This window comes from Myotis brandtii, unplaced genomic scaffold (assembly GCF_000412655.1).
Source record: "Myotis brandtii unplaced genomic scaffold, ASM41265v1 scaffold32, whole genome shotgun sequence".
In the NCBI taxonomy this organism is placed as follows: domain Eukaryota; kingdom Metazoa; phylum Chordata; class Mammalia; order Chiroptera; family Vespertilionidae; genus Myotis; species Myotis brandtii.
Window position 1 is genome coordinate 488,784 of NW_005362269.1, and position 21,705 is coordinate 510,488.

At 47.2% G+C, this 21,705-nt stretch overlaps 1 protein-coding gene across 3 annotated transcripts in view; it reads right to left on the bottom strand.

Annotated features, from left to right (window-relative positions):
• The window catches only part of SH3TC2 (SH3 domain and tetratricopeptide repeats 2), a 50,445-nt gene that overhangs the window by 12,685 nt on the left and 16,055 nt on the right, over window positions 1-21,705 (bottom strand). For all 3 annotated transcript variants that reach the window (XM_014543072.1, XM_005870447.2, XM_014543074.1), the window contains 9 exons: window positions 21,584-21,689; window positions 20,510-20,653; window positions 18,811-19,012; window positions 17,967-18,040; window positions 14,841-15,036; window positions 9,123-9,256; window positions 6,557-6,598; window positions 4,739-6,433; window positions 4,451-4,631 (listed from right to left, as the gene is read on the bottom strand). In XM_014543072.1, coding sequence (XP_014398558.1) covers window positions 4,451-4,631; window positions 4,739-6,433; window positions 6,557-6,598; window positions 9,123-9,256; window positions 14,841-15,036; window positions 17,967-18,040; window positions 18,811-19,012; window positions 20,510-20,653; window positions 21,584-21,689 — 2,774 coding nt within the window. The remainder of the gene's footprint in view (window positions 1-4,450; window positions 4,632-4,738; window positions 6,434-6,556; window positions 6,599-9,122; window positions 9,257-14,840; window positions 15,037-17,966; window positions 18,041-18,810; window positions 19,013-20,509; window positions 20,654-21,583; window positions 21,690-21,705) is intronic.

Below are 21,705 nucleotides of genomic sequence, written 5' to 3' on the forward strand. Positions count from 1 at the left end.
AGGCTGATGGCTGCCAGTACAGCGGTGGTGGTGGGAGCCTCTCCTGCCTCCTCAGCAGCGCTAAGGATGTCCGACTGCAGTTTAGGCCTGCTCCCCGCTGGCAAGTGGACATCCCCCGAGGGCTGCCTGGCTGCAAGAGTGATGTCTGATTGCCATCTTAGGCCCAATCCCCCGGGGAGCGGGCCTAAGCCAGCAGGTGGTCATCCCCTGAGGGGTCCCAGACTTCGAGAGGGCACAGGCCGGGCTGAGGGGTCCCCCACCCCACCCGAGTGCACAAATTTTTGTGCACTGGGCCTCTAGTATTGTTATAAATGAAGATGTTAATTATAATCCCCAAGGTAACAACCAGAAAAATAGCGATATTAGAAAATACTTTTAGATGAATGAAAAGAAAAATACCACATATCAAAACTGGAGTGAGTAGAATGAAAGCAGTGCTCAGAGAGAAATTTATAGCTGTAAATATTTATATTAAAAAAGAATGAAAATCTCAAATCAGTAACCTAACATTCCACCTTAAGACACTTGAAAAAGAAAAGCAAAGTAAACCCAAAGCAAGCAGGAGAAAGAAAATAATAAATATTAAATCAGATACAAATAATATGGAGAATAAAAAAAATAGAGAAAGTCAACAAAATAAAATAATTGGTTCTTTTTAAAAAATTTTTGAGTCAAATCTTTTGTTAGTCTAATCAAGAAAAGTAAGAGAAAAGCTAGGAATTAAAGTGGAGACATTACTACTACCAGAAATAACTACAGAAATAAAAAGGATGATAAGGGAATACTATGAACAGTTGTACTCCAACATATTAAACAATCTAGGTAAGTGGACACATTCCTAAAATAAAAACTATCAAACTGTTTAAGAAGAAATAGATAATCTAAATAGACCTATAACAACCAACAAGATTAAATTATTAATTTAAAAAAGAACAAAACAACTCCTTACAATGAAAAGCCCACGCCCAGATGGCTTCACTGGTGAATTCTACCAAACATTTAAAGAAGAATTAACACTAATCCTTCACAAACTCTTTCAAAAAATAGAAGTGGAGGAAACATTTCCCAGCACATGTTGAGGCCAATGTTACCCTAATAGCAAAACCAGACAATATCACAAGAAAAGAAAAATACAGATCGATATCTCTTATGAATATAGATGTAAAAATATTCCACCTATAGTAGGAAATTGAATCCAGCAGCATATAAAGAGGATTATACTCCATAATCAAGTGGGATTTATCGCAGGATGGCAAGATCAGTTCCACATAGTAAAATTAATCAACTCAATACCCTTTTTACTAGAATAAAAGAAAAACCCACATGGTAAGTTCAATAGGTGCATTAAAAGCATTTGGAAAAAAAATAACTCTTTAATAATAAAAATTATTATTCTATTCAAAGAACTAAGAATAGAATGGAAATTCCTCAACCTAATAAAGAGAATTTATGAAACATTCACAGTTAATTTTATACTTAATGGTGAAAGCTTTAAGTCTGAAAGCTTTCTCCTTAATATCAGGTGCACAACAAGAATTTCTACTCTTGCCACCTTTATTAAACATTGTATTGAAGATTCTATCTAAGGTCATAAGACAAAAAATGAAATAAAAGACATCTAGATAGGAAAGGAAGAAGTAAAGCTATATATGCATGTGACATGATCTTATATATAGAAAACTATAAGGAATACACACACTATTAGAACTAATAAACAGTTGCAGGATACAATATTAACATGTAAAAATCTACTGTATTTCTATAAACGCCAATGAACAATCTAAAAGTGAAATTAAGAAGACAACTGCATTTATAGAGGCATCAAAAACTACTCAGAATACATTTAACAAAAGAAGTGAAAGATGTATATTCTAGAAACTACAACACACTAGAAAGGGATTAAAGGAGATCTAAGTAAATGGAAAGACATCCATGTTCATGAAGTCAAAGACAGGATGTTGTTAAGATGACAATATCACCCAAATTGATCTACAGATGCAACATTCTCCCTATCAAAATCTCAGCTGGCTTCTTTGCAGAAACTGAAAAGATGCTAAATTTCATATGGAAAGGCAAGGGACCCAAATAGCCAAAACAATCTTGAGAAACATGTTTGGTGAACTCACTTCCCAATTTAAAAGTTACCGCAAAGCTATAATAAACACAATGGTATAGTCTGGCATAGGCTAGACATATTAATCAATAGAATAGAACTGCGAGTCCAGAAATAAACACTTATTTTTATAGTCAATTGAGTGTCAACAAGGGTCCCAAAATATTCAATGTGGAAAAATAAATTTTCAACAAGTGGTACTTGGACAACTGAATATCCACGCAAAAGAATGAAACTGGACCCTACCTCAAACCATATTAAAAAAATGAACCCAAAATGCCTGATTGACTTAAATGTAAGAGCTAGAACTAGTAGACTACTGCACTAAATAACTACAGTAGTACCCCTGTTCCAAGACCCCCAATGAATACCTGAAATGATGGATAGTATCGATCCCTATTTATGCACTGTTTTGTGCTACACATATTCACCTTTTCAACTAAAAGAAACACTTACGGCTTCTCTTTAGCATATCCAGATTGCCAGCATCACTACTGTTGTGCCTTGGGGCCATTATGAAGTAAAATAAGGATTACTAGAGTACAAGCACTGTGATACCTCTACAGTCGATCTGAGAACCAGGAGGACCACTAAGTGACTAATGGGCAGGTACCATGTACAGCATGGACACACTGGACAAGTGTGACTCAAGTCCCAGAAAGGGTGGAGGAGCACAGAGAGAGATGTCATGCTACTCAGAACAGCATGCAGTTCATTTCTGGACTTTTCCACTGAACATATTAGGACTACAGTTGACCACGGTTCATTGAAAGCAAAATCAGGGGTAACGGGAAACTACTGTAATTACTACTCAGCTGACCCACACAGGTATGGATTGTATGTTTCTCTGTGCCAACTTCTCTGCTCGACATGTCTGCACACATGGAGCTTATGGTCCCCACACCATGACCTTCTGAACCTACCACAGAGTTTTCAAAACCCCAAAAGCTTAGGTCTCTGATCTAAAAGGTCCTCTAAAGAAAGCCCACAACCTTAAGAATCTGTCCCCTTCCTGGGACTGAGGCATAGGTAAAGGGAGATTGCAGGACTCCTGATTCTTATAAGAGAGAGAAAGGGTGAGGGAGAGAGAGTGACGGCAGAGAGAGAGGGTGGGGGGAGAGAGAGAGAGAGAGAGATCCTTATCTTATTATTTATGATTTGATTATCCAAGTGCCTAAGGTTACCAGATTGCCTACCGTGTAGCCTAGAAAAGCAAAATTATAATTTAATTAGCTTCTCCTCAGCCACCTCTCTCTGCGCAACACTAGCAATTATCTCTGCTCTATTTTAGAGGTCATTCACAATTATGAATTCAATGCTACAATGCTAATCTGTTGCAAAATGCAATTGAGTATCTTGCAAACCATGTGGAATTTAATAGAGTGAATTAAAGGCTTGTTAGAGAGCAGAGCTGCAGGCCACAGGCCCTGACAAATGAGAATGAAGTAGATTAGACCAGCGAGGAGACAGGCGAGAGAAAACCAGCAGGAGGGGTGGACGCCTTGAGAATACTTTAAATACCAAAGGGTTAAAAGAAGCCTTTGGGTAAAATAGTTTGGGTATATTTTTGCAAAAATAAAGCTTTTTAAGAGATTGCTGAAAAAACACACAAAACAAAGGATGTTTCATTGTACTATTACACAATTTTGTCAACACAATTAAGCTACAGTCAATACTTCTTTTGTTGTTTATTCTAAGACTTAGTGCATAGTTGTAGTTATAGCCCAAGTATTTTGAACTAAAAAGTGAAAATAAACTTAATTTTATAATTTCCAGTTTAATTTTAAAGGTAAGGGCCCAAGCAACTTTCTTTACTTTGAAAAAGGTAATGTATTTACTTTCAGGGAATGTATTTACTTTGCGTCCTTTCTCTAGTACCAGCTGTTTCAGGTGAGGGAGACCTGGGTTCCTAACAGCCACCTCTCCTCATTACGCATCCTCAGCCATGGGCAAGTGATGGGTTGTTATGGAAACACAAGTAACTGTAACAGAGGCAACATTCCCAAGCCCTTTCTATATATCAAGCACTGTTCCAAGTGGTCCATGTGCATTAACTCACTTATTCCTCACAAAAATACTATAGCATGGAGGCCATCACTGTCCTTCTTCAACTGAGGAGGAAGCTGAAACTTGGAAAAATTAAATAACTGGTCCAAAGCCACAGAGCTAGTAAGTGATGATGACACTGGGCTTGCACTGAAGCTGCAAAGCCCAGGCTCTTTTCCTTGATGCTATAACATACCATGGGCATTGGACTTGACACCCTGCAGGAGAGAATAGTGTTTCTCCTTAAGGAAAAAGGATGTTTCTAGGACTTTTCCCTAAGCCCAGACTCACCTGGCCGTGTTTAGGTTCCGATACAGCTGCCCGAGGGACTCCAGCAGCTGCCCCTCCATCTCCCGGTCCCTGAGTCGCTGAGCCAGGGCCAGCCAGTGCTCGTGGTAGGTGATGCATGCCTCGGGGTTTGGGGACACAGAGCTGTAGAAATGGCAGAGGGATTTGGTGACCTGAAGCTGACCTGAACATAAAGCAGGGACATGAATGAGATGACCTGAGACAGGAAAAGGGCAAAACGTGCTCTAACACTTTGCTCTCAAGCTGCCCAGCAGCAGGGGACATACTCACTCTTTAGGTGCCGATGCCTTAAGCCGAACAGCAAGGCCATTTCATAACAAAGGCGCCCACTGGCCAGCTGGCATCCACACACCAGGACTTGGGCCAACCAGAGAAGCACCTGTACTAATTCCATGTCTGTCTCCACACTGGCCTGGAGTTGACAATAGAGTCGGACAGCCTGCAGGAAATAGTCTCTGGCTGGCTGCTGGGCCCAAGATTTAAGGGAGAGATGGCCAAGATTAGCCAAAGTCACTGCCTGGTTACGCATATCCCCCACCTCCTGGGCCCCATTCAAGGCCCGGAGATAGCTCTTGGCTGCCCTGTTCAGCCGGCCTTCACCTTGAAGTGCAAGTCCCAGAAGGTTCTGGACTACCCCCTTTTGGATAGCATTCTCTGTCTCCTTCAGGGAGTGTAGGAGTGGGTAGAGGATGTCCAAAGCCTTCTTCGCCTGGCTGGCTAAGAGATAGGCCCATGCCAGGCAGAGGGCAGACTCGAAGGCTTCCTGCTCCCCCAGCAGCTGCCCTAGCACCAAGGCTTGGCTCAGGTAGTAGATGGCACCATCAGGAGACCTGTGTTGGAGGTACACTCTGGACAGGATGAGACACAGGGCCCTCTGGGTGGGCCGATCTGCCTGCTCCTCACAGGCGGCCAGCGCCTGCCTGAGCGCCGGACAGGCCAGGGGGGAAACTTCATTCCAGCTTGTGGAGGGAACGCGGAGGAGCTTGGTAGCATTCTGGAGGGCCAGGTGGACCTGCCAAACCGGAAGGGACATCCCTTGGGCACTCTGGGGACCACGTTGCCGGACAGAGGCCACTGCAAGGTGCGGAAGGTATTTCTTATCATACAGAAAACTCAGGATGGTGGCCACTGCATCCGAGGCGGGAGGGTGTCCAGAGAGAAGCTGCATCCGTTCCGCGAAGGGCAGGACCTCCTCATGCCGGCCGAGGCTTAGGAGCAATCGGATGGCCAGGAAGCAGGCCCGGGCCTCCAGGGGGCAGCTGCCCGACGCAATGCCCTGGCGCAGCACGTAGGCCACCACATCGAGCTCATTCTTGGCACTGGACTCCCGGTCGGGCAGGCAGGCCAGCAGGGCCCCTGCCTTTTCCAGCAGGGCCGAGCCTTTGTGCCTTAGCCTCTGCCGCAAGTAGATGGCAGCCACGTTGATGTACAGAGCAGCCACCAAGGACAGGTCCTCAAACGCCCCGTTGAGAATGCGGATGGCCTCCTCGAAGTACACCCTGGCCTGGGAGAGCTTGACCTTCCTGACGCTCAGCCGGCCCAGGAGGAAGCAGAGCCGGGCATGGGCCCAGGTCATGTGGCTCCGCTTGGCCCACTTCCTGGAGGCCTCCAGGTAGACCACCAGCTCGTCCTCCTCGGAGAAGCTATAAAAGGAAGACGTGAGGAAAGAGAAGGAGAAATCATAGAGGCTCTTCAAGTGGTCGGCGTAACCCTGGTGATCCAGGAAAGCCAAGATGGGGGCGAAGGTCTCGGCCTCCTCCTCCTCCTGACCGGAGTTCAGGTCCATGAGCAGCTCCGGGTCATCCAGGTCGTCTGGCTCCGGCAGGTAATAGCTGTCTGAGGCTGCGGAGAGGAGCTCCTCCAGGCTGCAGTCCTCGGAGCTGCTGGACCGTCCGGAGCCCGAGGCCTGCTGCTCCTCCCTGGCCCCCCCAGGCCGGGCCTTCTGGAAGCCGTCGGGCTGGGACGCTGTAAGGGACAGCAGAGTTGAGCAACCCTAAGCCCCTGCAACTACAGTGGTCGGTGCTTAGCAAGCAGACAGGGTGCTGTCCCGAGGGACTGGCGGTCAGGGTCAGCATGATCTCTACTCACCGCTCAGATCATTTGGAAGATTCTGGATGGACTCGAACCCACCTGGATAGAGATGAAGGACAGACCAGGGTTAGGTCCTCATGGGCCACCACGCCTGTGCCTGCAGGTGTACCCCAGACCAGTCTGGGGACTTTGTATTTGTGCTTCAGACCATCAGCATCTTTAAGGAACTGGGCAGAATTCTCTCCTTCATCGTTAGTTTGGAGTGGCTAAAACCTAAATATTAGCTTACTTAACCCACTCGCTTTACAACTGGGAACTGAGTTGGAAATGAGACCCAGAGGCAGAGAAGAAAAGCTGAAAACATCAGCTCTATGCCCAGAGGTGTGGGGGTGGGGGATGATGAACTCTGAAGCCCCAAATCTCTCAGCAGTTTTACGACAGAGCCATGAACAGACCCCCAAGTGCAGCTCACTTTGCGGCACGTGGCATCGCCTCCTGTTCCCGTGTATCCCAGATCCCTCCTTCTTCCTTCCTCTTTCATTCATCATCCGGCCACTCAACAGACACTGATTTAGTGTGTACGGTGTGTTTTGACTGGACGCGGTGACCAAATGTGACTAATGAAGAAAAGAAAGCCAAGGTGCATCGGAGGGTGGTGGTCTCAGGGTGGGGAAAGGGGGGCGATGTAGATGAAAGGACAGTCTTCGGCCCTGTTTTAGACACTTTGAGTTTGCAGTACGTGGAAGAGCTCTAGACAGAGAATTCAATAGATCTGGCAGGAGAAAAGTTGGCAGAAGGAGACTGAGAAGGCACAGAGAGGAAAGTAGACACGGAGACGAGGGTGCCTTATGGTGCCACCACTTAATGTCACAAAAGTGAAACAAGACTAGGTGAGAAGCAAGGCGACCTTGTGAGTTTGGCAGCAAAGAAGCGAACCCTCTTGACTAGAGCAGCCGCTAGGGAGCTGTGGAGGCAAAGGCCAGACGCGCTCCGCAGACAGGGGCTGCTCAAGGAAGATTCTGCCTCTTTCTTGGCAGGGAAGCAGCAGCCCACTCAGGGCTCTCCAGTGAACTTGAGGACGTCAGGCCCCTCACCAAGTCAAGCCTCAGACTCCTATTCTCCGGGGATGGCTTTCTCTGTGAGTGTCATTGAAGATACTTGAGATCTGCAACCCCCGAGGGGGAGGAGGCCCCGTAGGCAAACACAGGAGAGCTAGGTGTTCATGCACCTGGTCCTCACTGACTTGGAGGACACAGCCATTTCTCTCCAGGCCAGGACCATGGAGAGCACAAACAGTGCTCGAGCCTCCAAAAGATGCTCCTCTAGAGGAAGAATTGCAGGAGGCATTTCTCCCTGGGCATAGGCCTCAGGGAGTGGAAGTTACCAAGAGGATGTTCCCTCTGCTGGCTGCCTTGGTGCCAGGGGCAGCCGGCACACTCACAAGGCACAGCTCTGCGTCCAGCTGAGCTGCTCTCCTGGTCTTTAGATAAGAGGCAATGGGCTGCCTGGAACCTGCTCATGGATCTCTCCCAACCACAGGATCAATGGTTGGCGGATACCTTAGCTCCAAGTCTGTGGCCACCCTGCCCCATGACACACCCCAAGTAGTCCTTAATTTTTCAGATCTCAGCCCCCACCTACCAGGCAGCACCCACAGTTTCAGATTCCTGACAGCCTGGTGGACAGTGTGACGGCAGGGCTGGAGCTGCTGTAGAGCCAGGTGCTCCTCCCTGTGCTAGAGAAAGATTCCAGCTCCCACCTCTGCTCCGGGGGCTGACCTGAGGGTCCCTCCTGCAGAATCTCTGGCTGTACCCATGAAACATGCCCCAACTAATCTTGCCACACGGGAGTGGATACAACCTCACCATCGCTGAAGAGATGGGAGAAACAAGAATCCTTCCTCAAACCACTGTCCATGGGAGAATGGACTTCCTGACACAGAGCAACAGGCCCTCTCCAAAGGCAGGGAAGGGTGTGTCATTCATTCACCCTGTCAATCACCTGACACTGCTGAAAACTGTGCTAGGCACCGAGACCCCTCACCCACCCAAGTCTAATGCACCCAACAGTCCAATGTCATTTGTGTCAGGGTCAGTGTGAAGGTAGGGATTGTGTTGACTAGAAAATGGGTGAAGGCAGTTCTTTTCCTGGCTCAGGCACTAATTCATTTGGGCCTCAGTTTCTCAATTTGTGAAACTGGAAGAAAAGTCATGTTTTTAGGGTCCTTCCAATTGTAACATTCTATGCCCCAACCTTTATCACTGGGGACCTAGACTTGCTTCTGCCCTAAAAGGAGGGACCACAGCCACAACTTGGGGAATTTTTCTTCTCCAGGATTAGAATGGAAGGCTCAATATGGCTGACCTCCCAAGTGATAGTTGAATTGATGTCAACATGTCTCACTGTTTCTAGGCAACAAGTCCCACCAAATCCAGAACTGCCTGAAATCTCAAGTGAAAGTGCTGCTAATCAAATAGTATCCAGGTCATCAATTGAATAGTAACCACAGCCCCAAATTCCTGGGTGGGTTTAGAATTTAAAGATACTCTATTCCTGGTTAGAAACACCCTCTTAATCTTGAGGAGCCTGGGCTTTCCCAGGGGTTGGAGGAGCAGATACTCACTAAGCCGGTAGACAGACGTTATGTCAGTTTGAGCAAGCGCGTGAAGGAAGCTGGTGCTCTCAGCTTTCCCGTCACTTCCCAGGACTCCCAGAGAGCATCTCTCTTCATCACTGAAAAAGGCGGAGTTCTTGCTCCTGTATTGAGACAAAAGACATGGACACAGATCAGTGAGAGGTTCCAGGCATGACTCCTTCTCCCTCTCTGTGAGGACGTAGTGAAGGACATAGAGAAGCCATCACCCATGTGCCACAGCTAAAGTCAGACTGTGCCTCACTGTTGTACAGTGTATTAATTTATGGCTGAGAAGAAAGCTGTTAAAACTCCATCCCCCAAGAAAAACAAAGCCCTTCTCTCGACTCCTTCCCTTTCTTCAAGACCATGTGGTGCCTATTTTTAATGGCAGAAACAGGAATTGGTTTTCCTAATTGTAAGGGTTGGAAAGGAGTTCTTCATTAAAAGAAGTTTCTTTGTTAGGTTACTGCAAGAAAACGATAGGGACAGGTGACACAATCTAGAGCAGTGATGGCGAACCTATGACACGTGTGTCAGAGGTGACACGTGAACTCATTTTTTTGGTTGATTTTTCTTTGTTAAATGGCATTTAAATATATAATATAAATATCAAAAATATAAGTCTTTGTTTTACTATGGTTGCAAATATCAAAAAATTTCTATATGTGACACAGCACCAGAGTTAAGTTGGGGTTTTTCAAAATGCTGACACGCCGAGCTCAAAAGGTTCGCCATCACTGATCTAGAGGGACAATGAAGAAAGCATGGCTATGGTCAGAAGGAACCTTTCCCAACTGCCAACATCAGATTCTGTGGCACAGAACAACAGTGTCACATAGCATCAAGAGAGAAATAAAATGCTAAAGAGTAGAAGTGGGTAGAAAAAGGACCGGGGGCTGGAAGAAATAATCTTATCTAATAAAAGGCTAATATGCAAATGGTTGTGATGCTCTCATGCTGTAACGACCAATCAGCAGGAGGCTGCGTGCGTGGAAGGCGCGGGTGGGTGGGGCTGCATATGCAGCGAGGCCGGGGGACGTGAGGCTGCGTCCCCCATCTGGCACTGTCCAGGGACATGACACTGTTTTTGTTTATTTATTAATAAATTTATATATCATTTTCATATACATTTTGCTAATTTTCTTTCATCTCTGACACTTCTATTATAGAGAAAGGGCAAATAGCAATATTAAAATATTTCCTCTAATTAATTCCCTTTTAATGTGCACGAATTTTGTGCACCGGGCCACTAGTTATAAATAATAAGGATCTTTATATTCACCCTGTCTTATAAAACAAACTTGCTTACTAGAGATTTGTCTTAGACTCAAAGAATTTGAAAGCTAGAAGTGCCTTAGAAAGTGTTCAATCCAGTATCTATCTGAACAATTGCTAAGATGTCGTACTTATAAAGTTGTTTTTTTAACCTCAGAATCCAATTTTAAACAGAAATAACCTGGAATCCTAAGAGTTCATAACAGCTAATAATTTTGGGTTGCTTATTATCAATCAGGCACTGTTATATCACTTAAGATACACATCTGCCCTATGAGGCACCTACCCTTTGTCCCCATGGCTCAGATACGTGCCGTCTGAAAGCCAGTGATGAGGAAACCAGCAGCTAACATGAACTGCTCAAGGCCACACCACTAATTAGGGCAGAACTGGTACTAAAGCTGTGTCCTGACATCTGGCCCAGGGTTCTTCCCACGACACTTGCTGATGCCCCGTCTCTCTGGCCTGGCCTCCGATTCTCTGTGAGAGCGCCCATTCTCAAAAGAGCATCTGATGGAAACCTATGACTAAACCTATTTGAGATAAAAAGAATTATACCATCCCAATTTCTGTAGAATTCTTAAATTTTACAAAGCATTCCTGAATTTACTATTTCATTTGCCCTTCCTAACGGCCCTGTGATGTAGATACTTTTATCCATATTTGGGGATAAAGATTCAGAAAGGTTCAGAAGGACACAGCTAGAAAGTGGGAAAGCTGAGACCGAAGTTGAGGGCTCCTGTCTCAGCATCCACTGCCTCACGGCTGATCTGCTTATGTCCTGAGGCTGAGGTATTTGGAGAGTCCAAGAAGGTAGGCAAACTCTAAGAGTGGTTTCCAGCATGGAGGGGGTTAGAGGAGTTTTTATTGATTTTTTTAGAGCAAGAGATAGAGAGGTGGAACCATCGATGAGAAACATCTATCGTCTGCCTCCTGCACATCCCCTGCTGGGGATTGAGCCCACAACCCAGGCATGTGCTCTGACTAGTATTTGAACCGAGGACCTCTTGGTTCATGGGTTGACGCTCAACCACTGAGCCACACTGGCCAGACAATATTTAAATTTATTTTTAAAGTTAGGCATTTAAGTATATAAATTTCCTTTAAGTAACAGTATTAAAATGAACTATATCGATTACAATGGGAATAAAGCCTAAATTTACAAAGTCATTTGAGAAAAAGGCCAGCTACAGGAAAAGAAATTTATATAAACTTTTAATTACACAGAACCATAGAATGCTTGCTTATGAACAAATACCTATTTTTAAAATGTCTCAGACTAAGGACTGGAAACACATATCACCTTCACATAGAGTTTGCCTCTGGGGTGGGGATCTGACCAGAGGATGAGAGTGGGAAGGGAAAAGGCGTCTTCAGTTAGATATAAAGATATGGTTTCTTTAAAACACACACACACACACACACACACACACACAACACAACACACAGAGGTCGATTTAAAAACAAAATCACATTATTTTTTAAAGGAAGGATGTGGAGTTCTGTCATTCTCAAAAGCTCTGAGATCCCTGAAGCCACTCTGGCCAAATGCAAAGACGGACTGGAATGCCTGCCAGTCGTAAGAACTTGTCTTCCAGCTGCTGTTGCTGTGAACTGGGGAGCTGGTATTGAAATCTGTGCTCTAAAGGAGGAAACCCACAAATCTGCTCCTGTGGACAAGCACAATCCCTTTCTCACGTGTCAGAGACAGCAAATCTGACGCCGAAAAAAACAGCTTTGATTGATAAATTAATTAATTAACATACATACATACATACATACACACACACTTTAGGGAGTAGTATACCAGACAGGGGGGCAATGGGTAGGAAGAGGATGGAGACTTCAGCAAATGATGGACCATCTTCAGAAACCTGACACCAAACAAACATGGGCTAAGAGTGACACCCAGTGGCCAACCACCAGCACAGCCCACAGAAATGATTCCCAGAATTTCCACCCGCCTGGCTGCTGCTTGTGTCCAGGATGTTTGTGGGGTCTCCCTGACTGCTGCTTCAGGGAGGTCTGTAATCCAGAGAGTGCCTTGTGGGGATGCAATGAGCCAGTTCCCCTCTCCTCCCCTCCTTGCACCCCTCCCCGTCTCCTGGCTCCCTTTCCCTTTCCCTACCACGTGTGCAGTCTCTGCAGCATTGGGTCTCACAGGTGACAGGTGTAGGACAACAGAGGACACTGTGGAAATAAGGAGATGGTCTCATGCCACCACTGCGGTACAGGGGCTGATGTTCTCCAGGGTGAGAGTGTATCCCCGACAACTGAGCAGCTATGAAACATGAATTTCGTGGCACTGTGTCATTGTCATTTGGGACAAGGTATGAGGTGCAGTCCAGATATAATTTATCAAATCTGACATCTGCCCACAATCTCCTATTAAAACTGTCTCTCAAAGGTTACCACCCACAACAGTCACAGCAATAACAAATGCTAACACATTCAACACACACACACACACACACACACAATGTCAGGCACCACCCTAAGTACCTGACATGTATGAACTCATTTCAACTCATGCCAATCCTATGAAAAAACATGATCACTGTAAGCAATTTACAGATGACAGAACTGAGGCGTAGAGAGACAAGTCCACATCCCCACAGTCACAGCGGGTCAGCGCATGGAGACAGGCCGAGCTCACATGGCCCTGAATGCCTTTCTAGCGGTTTGGCTCTGAAAGTCTTGATTGCTAAGCTACGCTGTCTCCCATGACCAATGACCTCGCAATGACCAGTGACCTGCTAGTGACCAATCCCAAAGGCCTTCAATCGTGTTAAGCATCACACACACACCCTCCCCTGTGGCTGGTCCTTCCCTCTCAGCAGGCTCCCCCGTCTCCTATGCTACTTTCCTCTGCTCTGTAACGGACCTCAGTGGAAACGCTCATTGGATATAATGCCAGGATTCTGGGGTTCCAGACCCAAGGCCCTGAGTCCAGCTCTCTCACTCTTGGGCCTTCACTTCCCCCACCGTAAAATGAGGGTGGTTTGCCCAGTGTTCTCACCTTGGCTGCACACTGGCCCCACCTGAAGCACTTTCATAACCAAAGCTGCCCAGGCTCCACCTAGACCAATGAGATAGAACCTTGAAGGGTCGGACACAGTTGGTCCTTAGCAGTGCCCTCTCCTCTCTATACCCCCGCCCCTTCCCAAGGGCCACCAGCCTCTGCCTTCTCCCTGGTCACCTGCTACAGGTCCTCCCTCGCCCGTGCACGCCTCACCCAAAGCCAAGGTCAGCTTCCTAGAGAGAAGTTCCAGTCGCATCACGTCACCTTGCTCGGACCTTCTCAGTGGCTCCCCATTGCCTGCCAGGTGAAAGACACGCTGGCCCAGCATTTCTAGCCTTCCCCATCACAGCCTGTGAAACCGTGGCGGCACCAGTGCCCTCCTGGTAACCTGTTTCCCCCAGGACAGGAGTCGTTCCACAACATCCCCTCCCTTTCCCACCTGCCACCTCCTCTTCCCATTTACATCTGCTGAGATGTCTTACGTCGTGCAGAACTGAACTCAAATGTCACCTTGTCCATGAAAGTTCTCTTGCTACCCTCTCCTCCTTGCAGACGCCCACAGCACTCCACCCCCTGCAGGAGCTCAGTGGCTGATCTGTCTGGTTTAGAGTTCCTTGGGTTCCTACATTTCTGCACAGGGAAAATGACCTTCTGTCTCCTCTCCCACAAAAGGCAGGGCTTTGAGAAAGCTCTGCCCTGGATCCACTCTCCCCGGGGCTCTTTCCCACAAGAGAAGGGGACCCAGTCTGAGTGCTCAGAGCTGAGACGTGGGCCATGTTTTCCTGGTGTGGAGTCTCTGATAGCAGCCAACTGAGTTCCCTCTCATTTCCTGGGCCCAGGCTTCCTACCGTTTCCTGTCCCTGTGCAGGAAGCTGCCCCAGAGAGCCTGGGCAGACAGTGGGGGAGCAGGCTGGCCAGCTGCACCCAGCCCAGCCCTGTGGACTGAAGGCAGGAAGGACTAAAAGATGCACTCCACAGTCCAGCTCAACACCAACGTCACACGTGAAGCTGTCAGCAGGCAGACCTACATGGGAGGGACTCTCCACTGACCAAGCTGTAATCTATAGGCCCCTGGGAGTGCACGTCTCTTGATGGGGCCCCTACATTAGATCAGATGCGAGGCCGAATACAAGGACCAATACTGCACACTCAGGGCCCTTAGCACGCCTTTCCCCTTGCACAGAGGGAAGCCCCAGGTACCAGCTGTTGAAAGCACCTGAACTGACTCTCTCCTGATCAGTCACCCCCTCCTTCCTGTCACTCCTGTGTCACCCTGCCTGTCAGTGTGCTCCTCTGGCTGCGTGTTTCCTGGGAACTGAAGCTCATCTGCAACCCTGCTCAGGATGGGGGGCTCCTGAGGAAGGCGGCCCAGCTCCAGGGCGAAGCAGGGGTCTCTCCGTCACACTCACGTTGGGGAGTAAGAGTCGGGATCTATGTTCCTGGTGGGGACAAAGCCCACTTCTCCGGAGCACGCCGACTTCCCAATGAACCACTGAAGCCCAGGTATGACAAAGCCCACGATCTCGATGCTTTCTCCCTGGCGGAGGTTCAGTTCGTCCTTTTCTTCCCTCTCGTAGTCCTTCCAGGCCTTACATTTTCCTCTGCCTGCGGGGAAACAGCACACAGGTCAGCTAAGTGCGGCAGAAACAGCCGAGCCTTCCACTAGCTTTCAATGCAATGTGAAGGGGGGGTTCCCATACTTTAGAACTTCAAGAACCAGTAAAATTCCCTCCCCCCCAAAAAAGAAATTCACAGGAATGACATAGGGCAGTTGGCTTTTCATTTTGCCAAACTAGGACATTCAACAAAAGGAACAGCCAAGCACTTTCGCCATCACTTTATAAAGAAAAGATGTTTGAACACACGGAGGCAAGATAATCTCAGAATCTGGATGTACCCGAACTCTGAGTAAAGTTCGCTTGTGGAAAACCGCGAAGCTCACTATACTGTCCACCGCCTGTGTGCCAGCATCGTGTGAACACGTCATCGTGGTCGGCGCGACTCCACAGACCAGGGTGAGAGCCACTGTAGGATCTCCTCCTTCCCCCCCAGCTCCTGTGGCCCCTGTGGCCCTCCGCCGCCCCAGCTGTAAAATGGGAGCAGCAAGAATGCCTGTCTCTTACGAATACTGGGAAGGGTCACGATGACTGGTACCCAGTCAACCCGCAACCACCGTTAGCCCCTATCACTGGCGAACAGAAAACTGTTGATGGCTTAGCAGTGGTCGGCAAACCGCGGCTCGCGAGCCACACGCGGCTCTTTGGCCCCTTGAGTGTGGCTCTTCCACAAAATACTGGCTCTTCCACAAAATACCGACTTCTGCGCATGGGCCACGAAGTTTCAATCGCACTGTACGTGCGCGCCCACACGTGGTATTTTGTGGAAGAGCCACACTCAAGGGGCCACAGAGCCGCGTGTGGCTCGCGAGCCACGGTTTGCTGACCACGGGCTTAGAGGGATCTCGAAGTCCCCCTTCAGACTGTGGTCGTTGCCCAGCTTGATGAATTGCCCAGCGAGGACCGAGCAATGACGTATTTATGAGCATGTACTGTCCATCTGCAAAGCCCTTTTGTGTCCGTTTTCTCAGATCTCCGCAGGAGCCCCAGAGCGACGACCGGAACCCTCTTTGTATGGGTTAGGAAGTGGGGGGCCCAGAGAAGCACGAGAACAGTGCGTGAGAAGCCGGGTCCCTCCACTGCGGGTGACCCTGCTTTCTGCTGATTCTCCTCTGACTGACAGCACGGTTTTCTATGTGCCTTGGTTTCCATATTTCCTTCAGCTGCTCTGCTAAAGTTACTGGCTTTACCCACCGACATTTTTGGCCCAAGTTTCCATTGACAATGTCTTCAAGACCAGAAATTTCTCCTGGAACCGGTTTGGCTCAGTGGATAGAGCGTCGGCCTGCAGACTGAAAGGTCCCAGATTCGATTCTGGTCAAGGACATGTATCTGGGTTGCGGGCACATCCCCAGTAGGGGATGTGCAGGAGGCAGCTGATCGATGTTTCTCTCTCATCGATGTTTCTGACTCTCTATCTCTCTCCCTTCCTCTCTGTAAAAAATCAATAAAATATATTTTTTTTAAAATCAGAAATTTCCACCCATTGTGGGTTAGATGGTAAAACTTATGAACGAGGCAGTTCAGCATAATGAGGGCCTGTGAATTGGCCGAGGTCACACTGGCTTTAAGTTGTGGAGTCAGAATTTGAACCGAACTCACAGCCCCATGCTCATAACTAACTACAAGACTAGACTGCCTCAGATAGTCAAAAATCTTGTTTATGGCCGTCGCGGGTTAGATTTACTATCTGGGTTCCATAATTCCCACTATTTCTTTTTTTGTAAGTATCATTCAGGCTTAGAACTTACAAAATTTTACTTTTTGCTGGGGGTGGGGGGTGGAGGGAGGTACTCTAAGGATGAAGATGAAAGGAATTTATATTCTAGGTATCTAGCAAACATTAAAGTTTATTATCCACTAGACACATACATATACACACATAGACATACACATACATACAGATACAGATTGCCTAAAATGTATGTGTACATATGTGTGTGTGTATTTTGTTTATTTATGCAAAAATAGTTGCTAGTTACCCACTAAGTGCCAGGCATTCTTACTCTTCCTAAATTCAAGATTAATTTCACAAATCTTTAGGGGAAATTAAAAACTTTTTGACCAGAGATTAGAATCAGGCAGCCTGCTGCAAAAGGTAAGATTTCCTTCTTTTTTATGGCTGAGTAGTATTCCATTATGTAAATGTACCACAGCTTTTTTATCCACTCATCTAACGATAGGCACTTGGGCTGCTGCCGAATCTTGGCCATTGTAAATAATGCTGCAAGGAACATAGATGGATCTGGAGATTATTATGCTTAGTGAAACAAGCCAGTCAGAGAAAGACAAGTACCATATGATCTTAATTATATGTGGAGTCTAATGAGAAAAATAAACTATGGGTACAGACTGACAGCTGTCAGAGGGGAGGGGGCTGAGGCTGGGTGAGAAGGGTGAAGGGATAAGCAAAGATAAAAAAGAAAGACTCATGGACACACAATGGTGTCATGATTGCCAAAGGGAAAGGGGTTGGGGGAAGTAGAAGAAGGTAAAGGGGGGATAATGGTGATGGAAGAAGACTCGGAGTGGTCAATACACAATACACTATACCTGGAACCTATATAATTTGATTAACAATGTCACCCCAATAAATTCAATTTTTAAATAAGAAAGCAAGCAGTCTGTTTTCCCCCAGGGCTTTAAATCCCTAAGGTCCCTATCATTCCCCACCATCTTTCATCCAGGCCCTCACGCATGTGCGTTCTGCCTGCTCCTACAGGCACCTGCATCTGCAGCCCTGGATGGAGACCCCTCGTTGTACAGGTGAGGAGACACATGTACAGACAGTAACTGGCTTCCCCGAATCCAGTCAGCAGCTGGGGCGAGACAGGAATTCAGATCTACTGACTCCAAACCTGCAGATGAAATTAGGGCAACATTATCTCCCTGACAACACTCTCTTCAACTCAGCCGTACCAATCTGATAGGAGCCCGTCCAATCCCTCTTTCTGGGAAGGCCACAGCTTCCCGGATAATTCTTCAGGAACCATCTGCCAATGGAAACACAGGGTTTGCAAATATGGATTTCAAAAAATCAGAGCAGAGAGCGAAACAGTCCATGAAAACAACAGTGATGGTCGTGATGATGTGTGATGGTTATGACTTGGCCCGGGGCTGGCAGGCATTGCTGAGCACTTACTTTGTATGGGGCACTGTGCGAAGGAGAGGGGTCAGCCTGCCGGGCATGTTTGCCGGCTCTGCAGTTAGTGTGTCAGTTAAATAACTAACAACTGATGCCTTTCCATTCTCACCATCAGGTTCTCTGCCAGAGCCGCACACGGGTCCCCGGCCTGGGGAATGTCCGTTGCCACAATGTATGTTTGAGTTCACAGTAGCCTCCAGTAAGGATTCTCACATTTTAGTGTAAAAAACATCCCCCTGTGCTTAAGGGGAGCGTATACCAAATGCAGGTTCCTGGATCCAACCCCAAGAGAGTTTGAGGAGGGCTAGGGGGTTTAAATTTGTAGTAAAATCCCCAAGGGATTATGATACAAATGGTCCCCACTCCCCACATTGAGAAATACCACATTGGAGACCAGATAGAATATTACCCTTTAGGTACAATGCCCATCTGACATTGAGAGTTGTCTCCGATGCCATCAAATTGTGCAAACCTTGACCATTACAAAAAATAAAAGAGAAAAAGCCACCTAGATTGTGTTCCCTCCTTGGCAGCATGGAAGCCCCGCATGCCTGCTCCATTCCGCACAGACCTGGGTGTGCTCTGGGACCCTCTCCCAGGAGGCGGGAGGCTACTCACTGGTGGAAAGGGAGCGGCAGAGGTTCCAGGGCTGACACCGGCACCAGGCCCCGCTGACCGGTCACCAGGGACATGCCTTCGCACTCGGACCCGCCGTCAGCTGTTTTCACTGAGATCAGCTCGCCCTCACCGAGTGTCAGACACTCGCCTTCCTGCTCAGCTGGCTGAGCCACGGCACACGTGGCTCTGCAGAAGAAGTGGCCTGCAGATAACGAGAAAAGCCCTTCCGAGGAGTCGCGGGAAGCGGAAAGGGGTTATCACACTATGTCGCGTCTCTCTCCATGGCCCAGACACGTCTCTTTCTGGGAGAAAAGCACACAGTTGGTCAAGAGGGGGAGAGGCCACTGCAGGAGATTCTTGTAATCTCAGAAAACTGGTATCAGAAAGAAAGCCACTAAGAGGAATTCACTTAAAACAGACACGGAAAGCCTGGCCGGTGTGGCTCGGTTGGTTGGTATCCTCCTATGTGCCGAAAGGTTGCCGGTTTAATTCCCAGTCAGGGCATTTGCCCAGGTTTCTGGTTTGATCCCCAATAGGGGGTGCGCAGGAGACAGCCAGTCCATGCTTCCCTCTAACATCAATTTATTTCTCTCTCTCCCTCTCCCTTCCTCTATATCTAGAAATCAATAAAAATATTTAAATTTAAAAAATAGAAACTAAAAGTTCTGAGTAATTCATGAGACTAAGGTTTAATTGGCACTTCACCTTATTGAGTGGTCAGGTGGAGCCTTGATCCGACCCTTCCTTGCAAACAGATTGGTGAGAGCTTCAAGCAGTTCCTCAACATCCCTTTCTTTGATCTCACGAAACCTTTTAGGTTTTGCAAGATTTGCAATTTTATTTTACAATCAAATTCTAGCATACGTTTAGAAAAGTTATTCTCAATCTTGGATGCACATTGGAATTATGTGGGCAACTTTCAAGCTATACCAAAGCCCAGGCCCCCACTCAGGAGATGTCACTAGCCTGGGTGGAGTCCTGGCAAGGGCATCTTCTAAAAACTCCCCAAGATGCCCTGACTCATGTGGCTCAGTTGGTTGGGCATCATCCTGTGCACTGGTTAGATTCCTTGTTAGGACACAAACCCGAATTCAGGCTCAATCCCCAGTAGGGGATGTGCAGGAGGCAGCCTACTGATGTTCGCTCTCACATTGATGTTTCTCTCTCCCTCTCCCTTCTTCTCTATCTCTAAAAATCAATAAAATTATCTATATATATAAAAGACTAAGTGACCATCTGACCATCTGGTACATATGATGTACACTGACCACCAGGGGGCAGACGCTCAATGCAGGAGCTGCCGAGCTGCGGTGACTTGGCAGTGGCAGTTTTTAAACTTCATAATATTGCACCTAAAGCTTAAAAGAGATGTTGCTAAAACCCAAAATGAAACAATGGGAAATTTCCTTTCAATATGCACGAATCCATGCAGCGGGCCACTAGTTTAAAAGTAATAAAATAAAATAAAAACTTCCCAAGTGGTTCCAACATGAGAGAATCAGTGAGACTGGCCAGCAAAACTGCTCATGTGATGTCAACATTAAACTGAGAGAGATATTTGGGGTAATAATATAATAGGTGGGTTCATTTGTAAATATTGCCACATTTTAATGGTTTTTGCCTCCTTTGTAACCTGATCATTTCAGGGACTTTGCAAATAAATATACAGATAAGACCCCCACCCCTACTCCCTGCTCACCTTCCTGTGTCAGGAGTGCCAGGAATATTGTCTCCAAGTGTTTATCATCTACGGACACTTGGACCTCTGTGTCCTCCACCAATCCGCAGTTGAGCCAGTACTTGTGGTCGAAGAGAAGATGCTCCAGACACGCAGACACATAGCCTAGGAAGGCAAGGCCACAAGGGTCCTGAGCAACATGACTGCAGCCACCAGCTGAGCACAGAGGAGTGTGAGCGAGCCCCTCCTTAAGGTCCCTCCCAGGCTCTGGTCCCCAACTCGTCCCTGTTTCACAGGAATTGGAAGAGCATACATTGGTAGCTTAACAATTTCTAGAATGAATTTATTCTTGTCAGCATCTGTTAGGAAATATAAGACATTTTAAGTGATATTTACGATTTTCAACACAGTTATGGGTCTCCATAAATGCACAGTGAGATGACCAAACCCCATTACTTTTTTCTAATGGAGCCACGGAGGAATCTCCAAGATGACAATGCTGAGTCTGGGGGTTCCTGGCTCCCCCTTCAAGTTCCCCTGAGCTGAGGCTCACATTCCTGTCCCCCTGGAGATACAGTGGCTGTGGTGGGGGTTCTCCATGGCCCACAAAAGAGCCAGGACTTTTTCAACATCCCCACTCTGATCCTCCACCTCACGCAGGCCCAGTAAGCTCTCCTTTGTTAAAATCCAACCAGAAACCACGCAAATTGCAGAATCCTAACAATTATGGGTAGTACTTTAAGGAGCTACTCTGATCTCACTCGAGACCGGCTCCTTTTTGTCAACCACCAAGTTCACATCTATCTCAGCACTTTGAATTTAGTCTCGACCAGTAACTACTGCCAGTTGACTGACTGTCTAATAAAGAAGTCTCTCCCTGAATACAAAGCAGTGCTGTGTTCAGCATTTTAGAGTAACAGTTAACATTGGCTTTAGGTTTAGTTCAGGCATTCTGTGATATTTCAAAATTAACATCCATGTTAGGGCTCTACCTCTTTTAATGCTCTGAGCCCAACCAATTCCTTCTCGTCAAGCCCTGCAGCGGGGCGGCTCTGTGGCGTGGGCGCTCGTCCCCCCGCCTGCTCCCTGCCGTACCTAAGCTCAGGTAGGTGGAGAACTTCCAGATTTCCTCCACGGTCTTGAAGGTGATGAGGAACTGGGCCTGCTGGGACTGGATGCCCACCAACCTGGCTGAGAGGTCCTGAGCAAAGAGAATG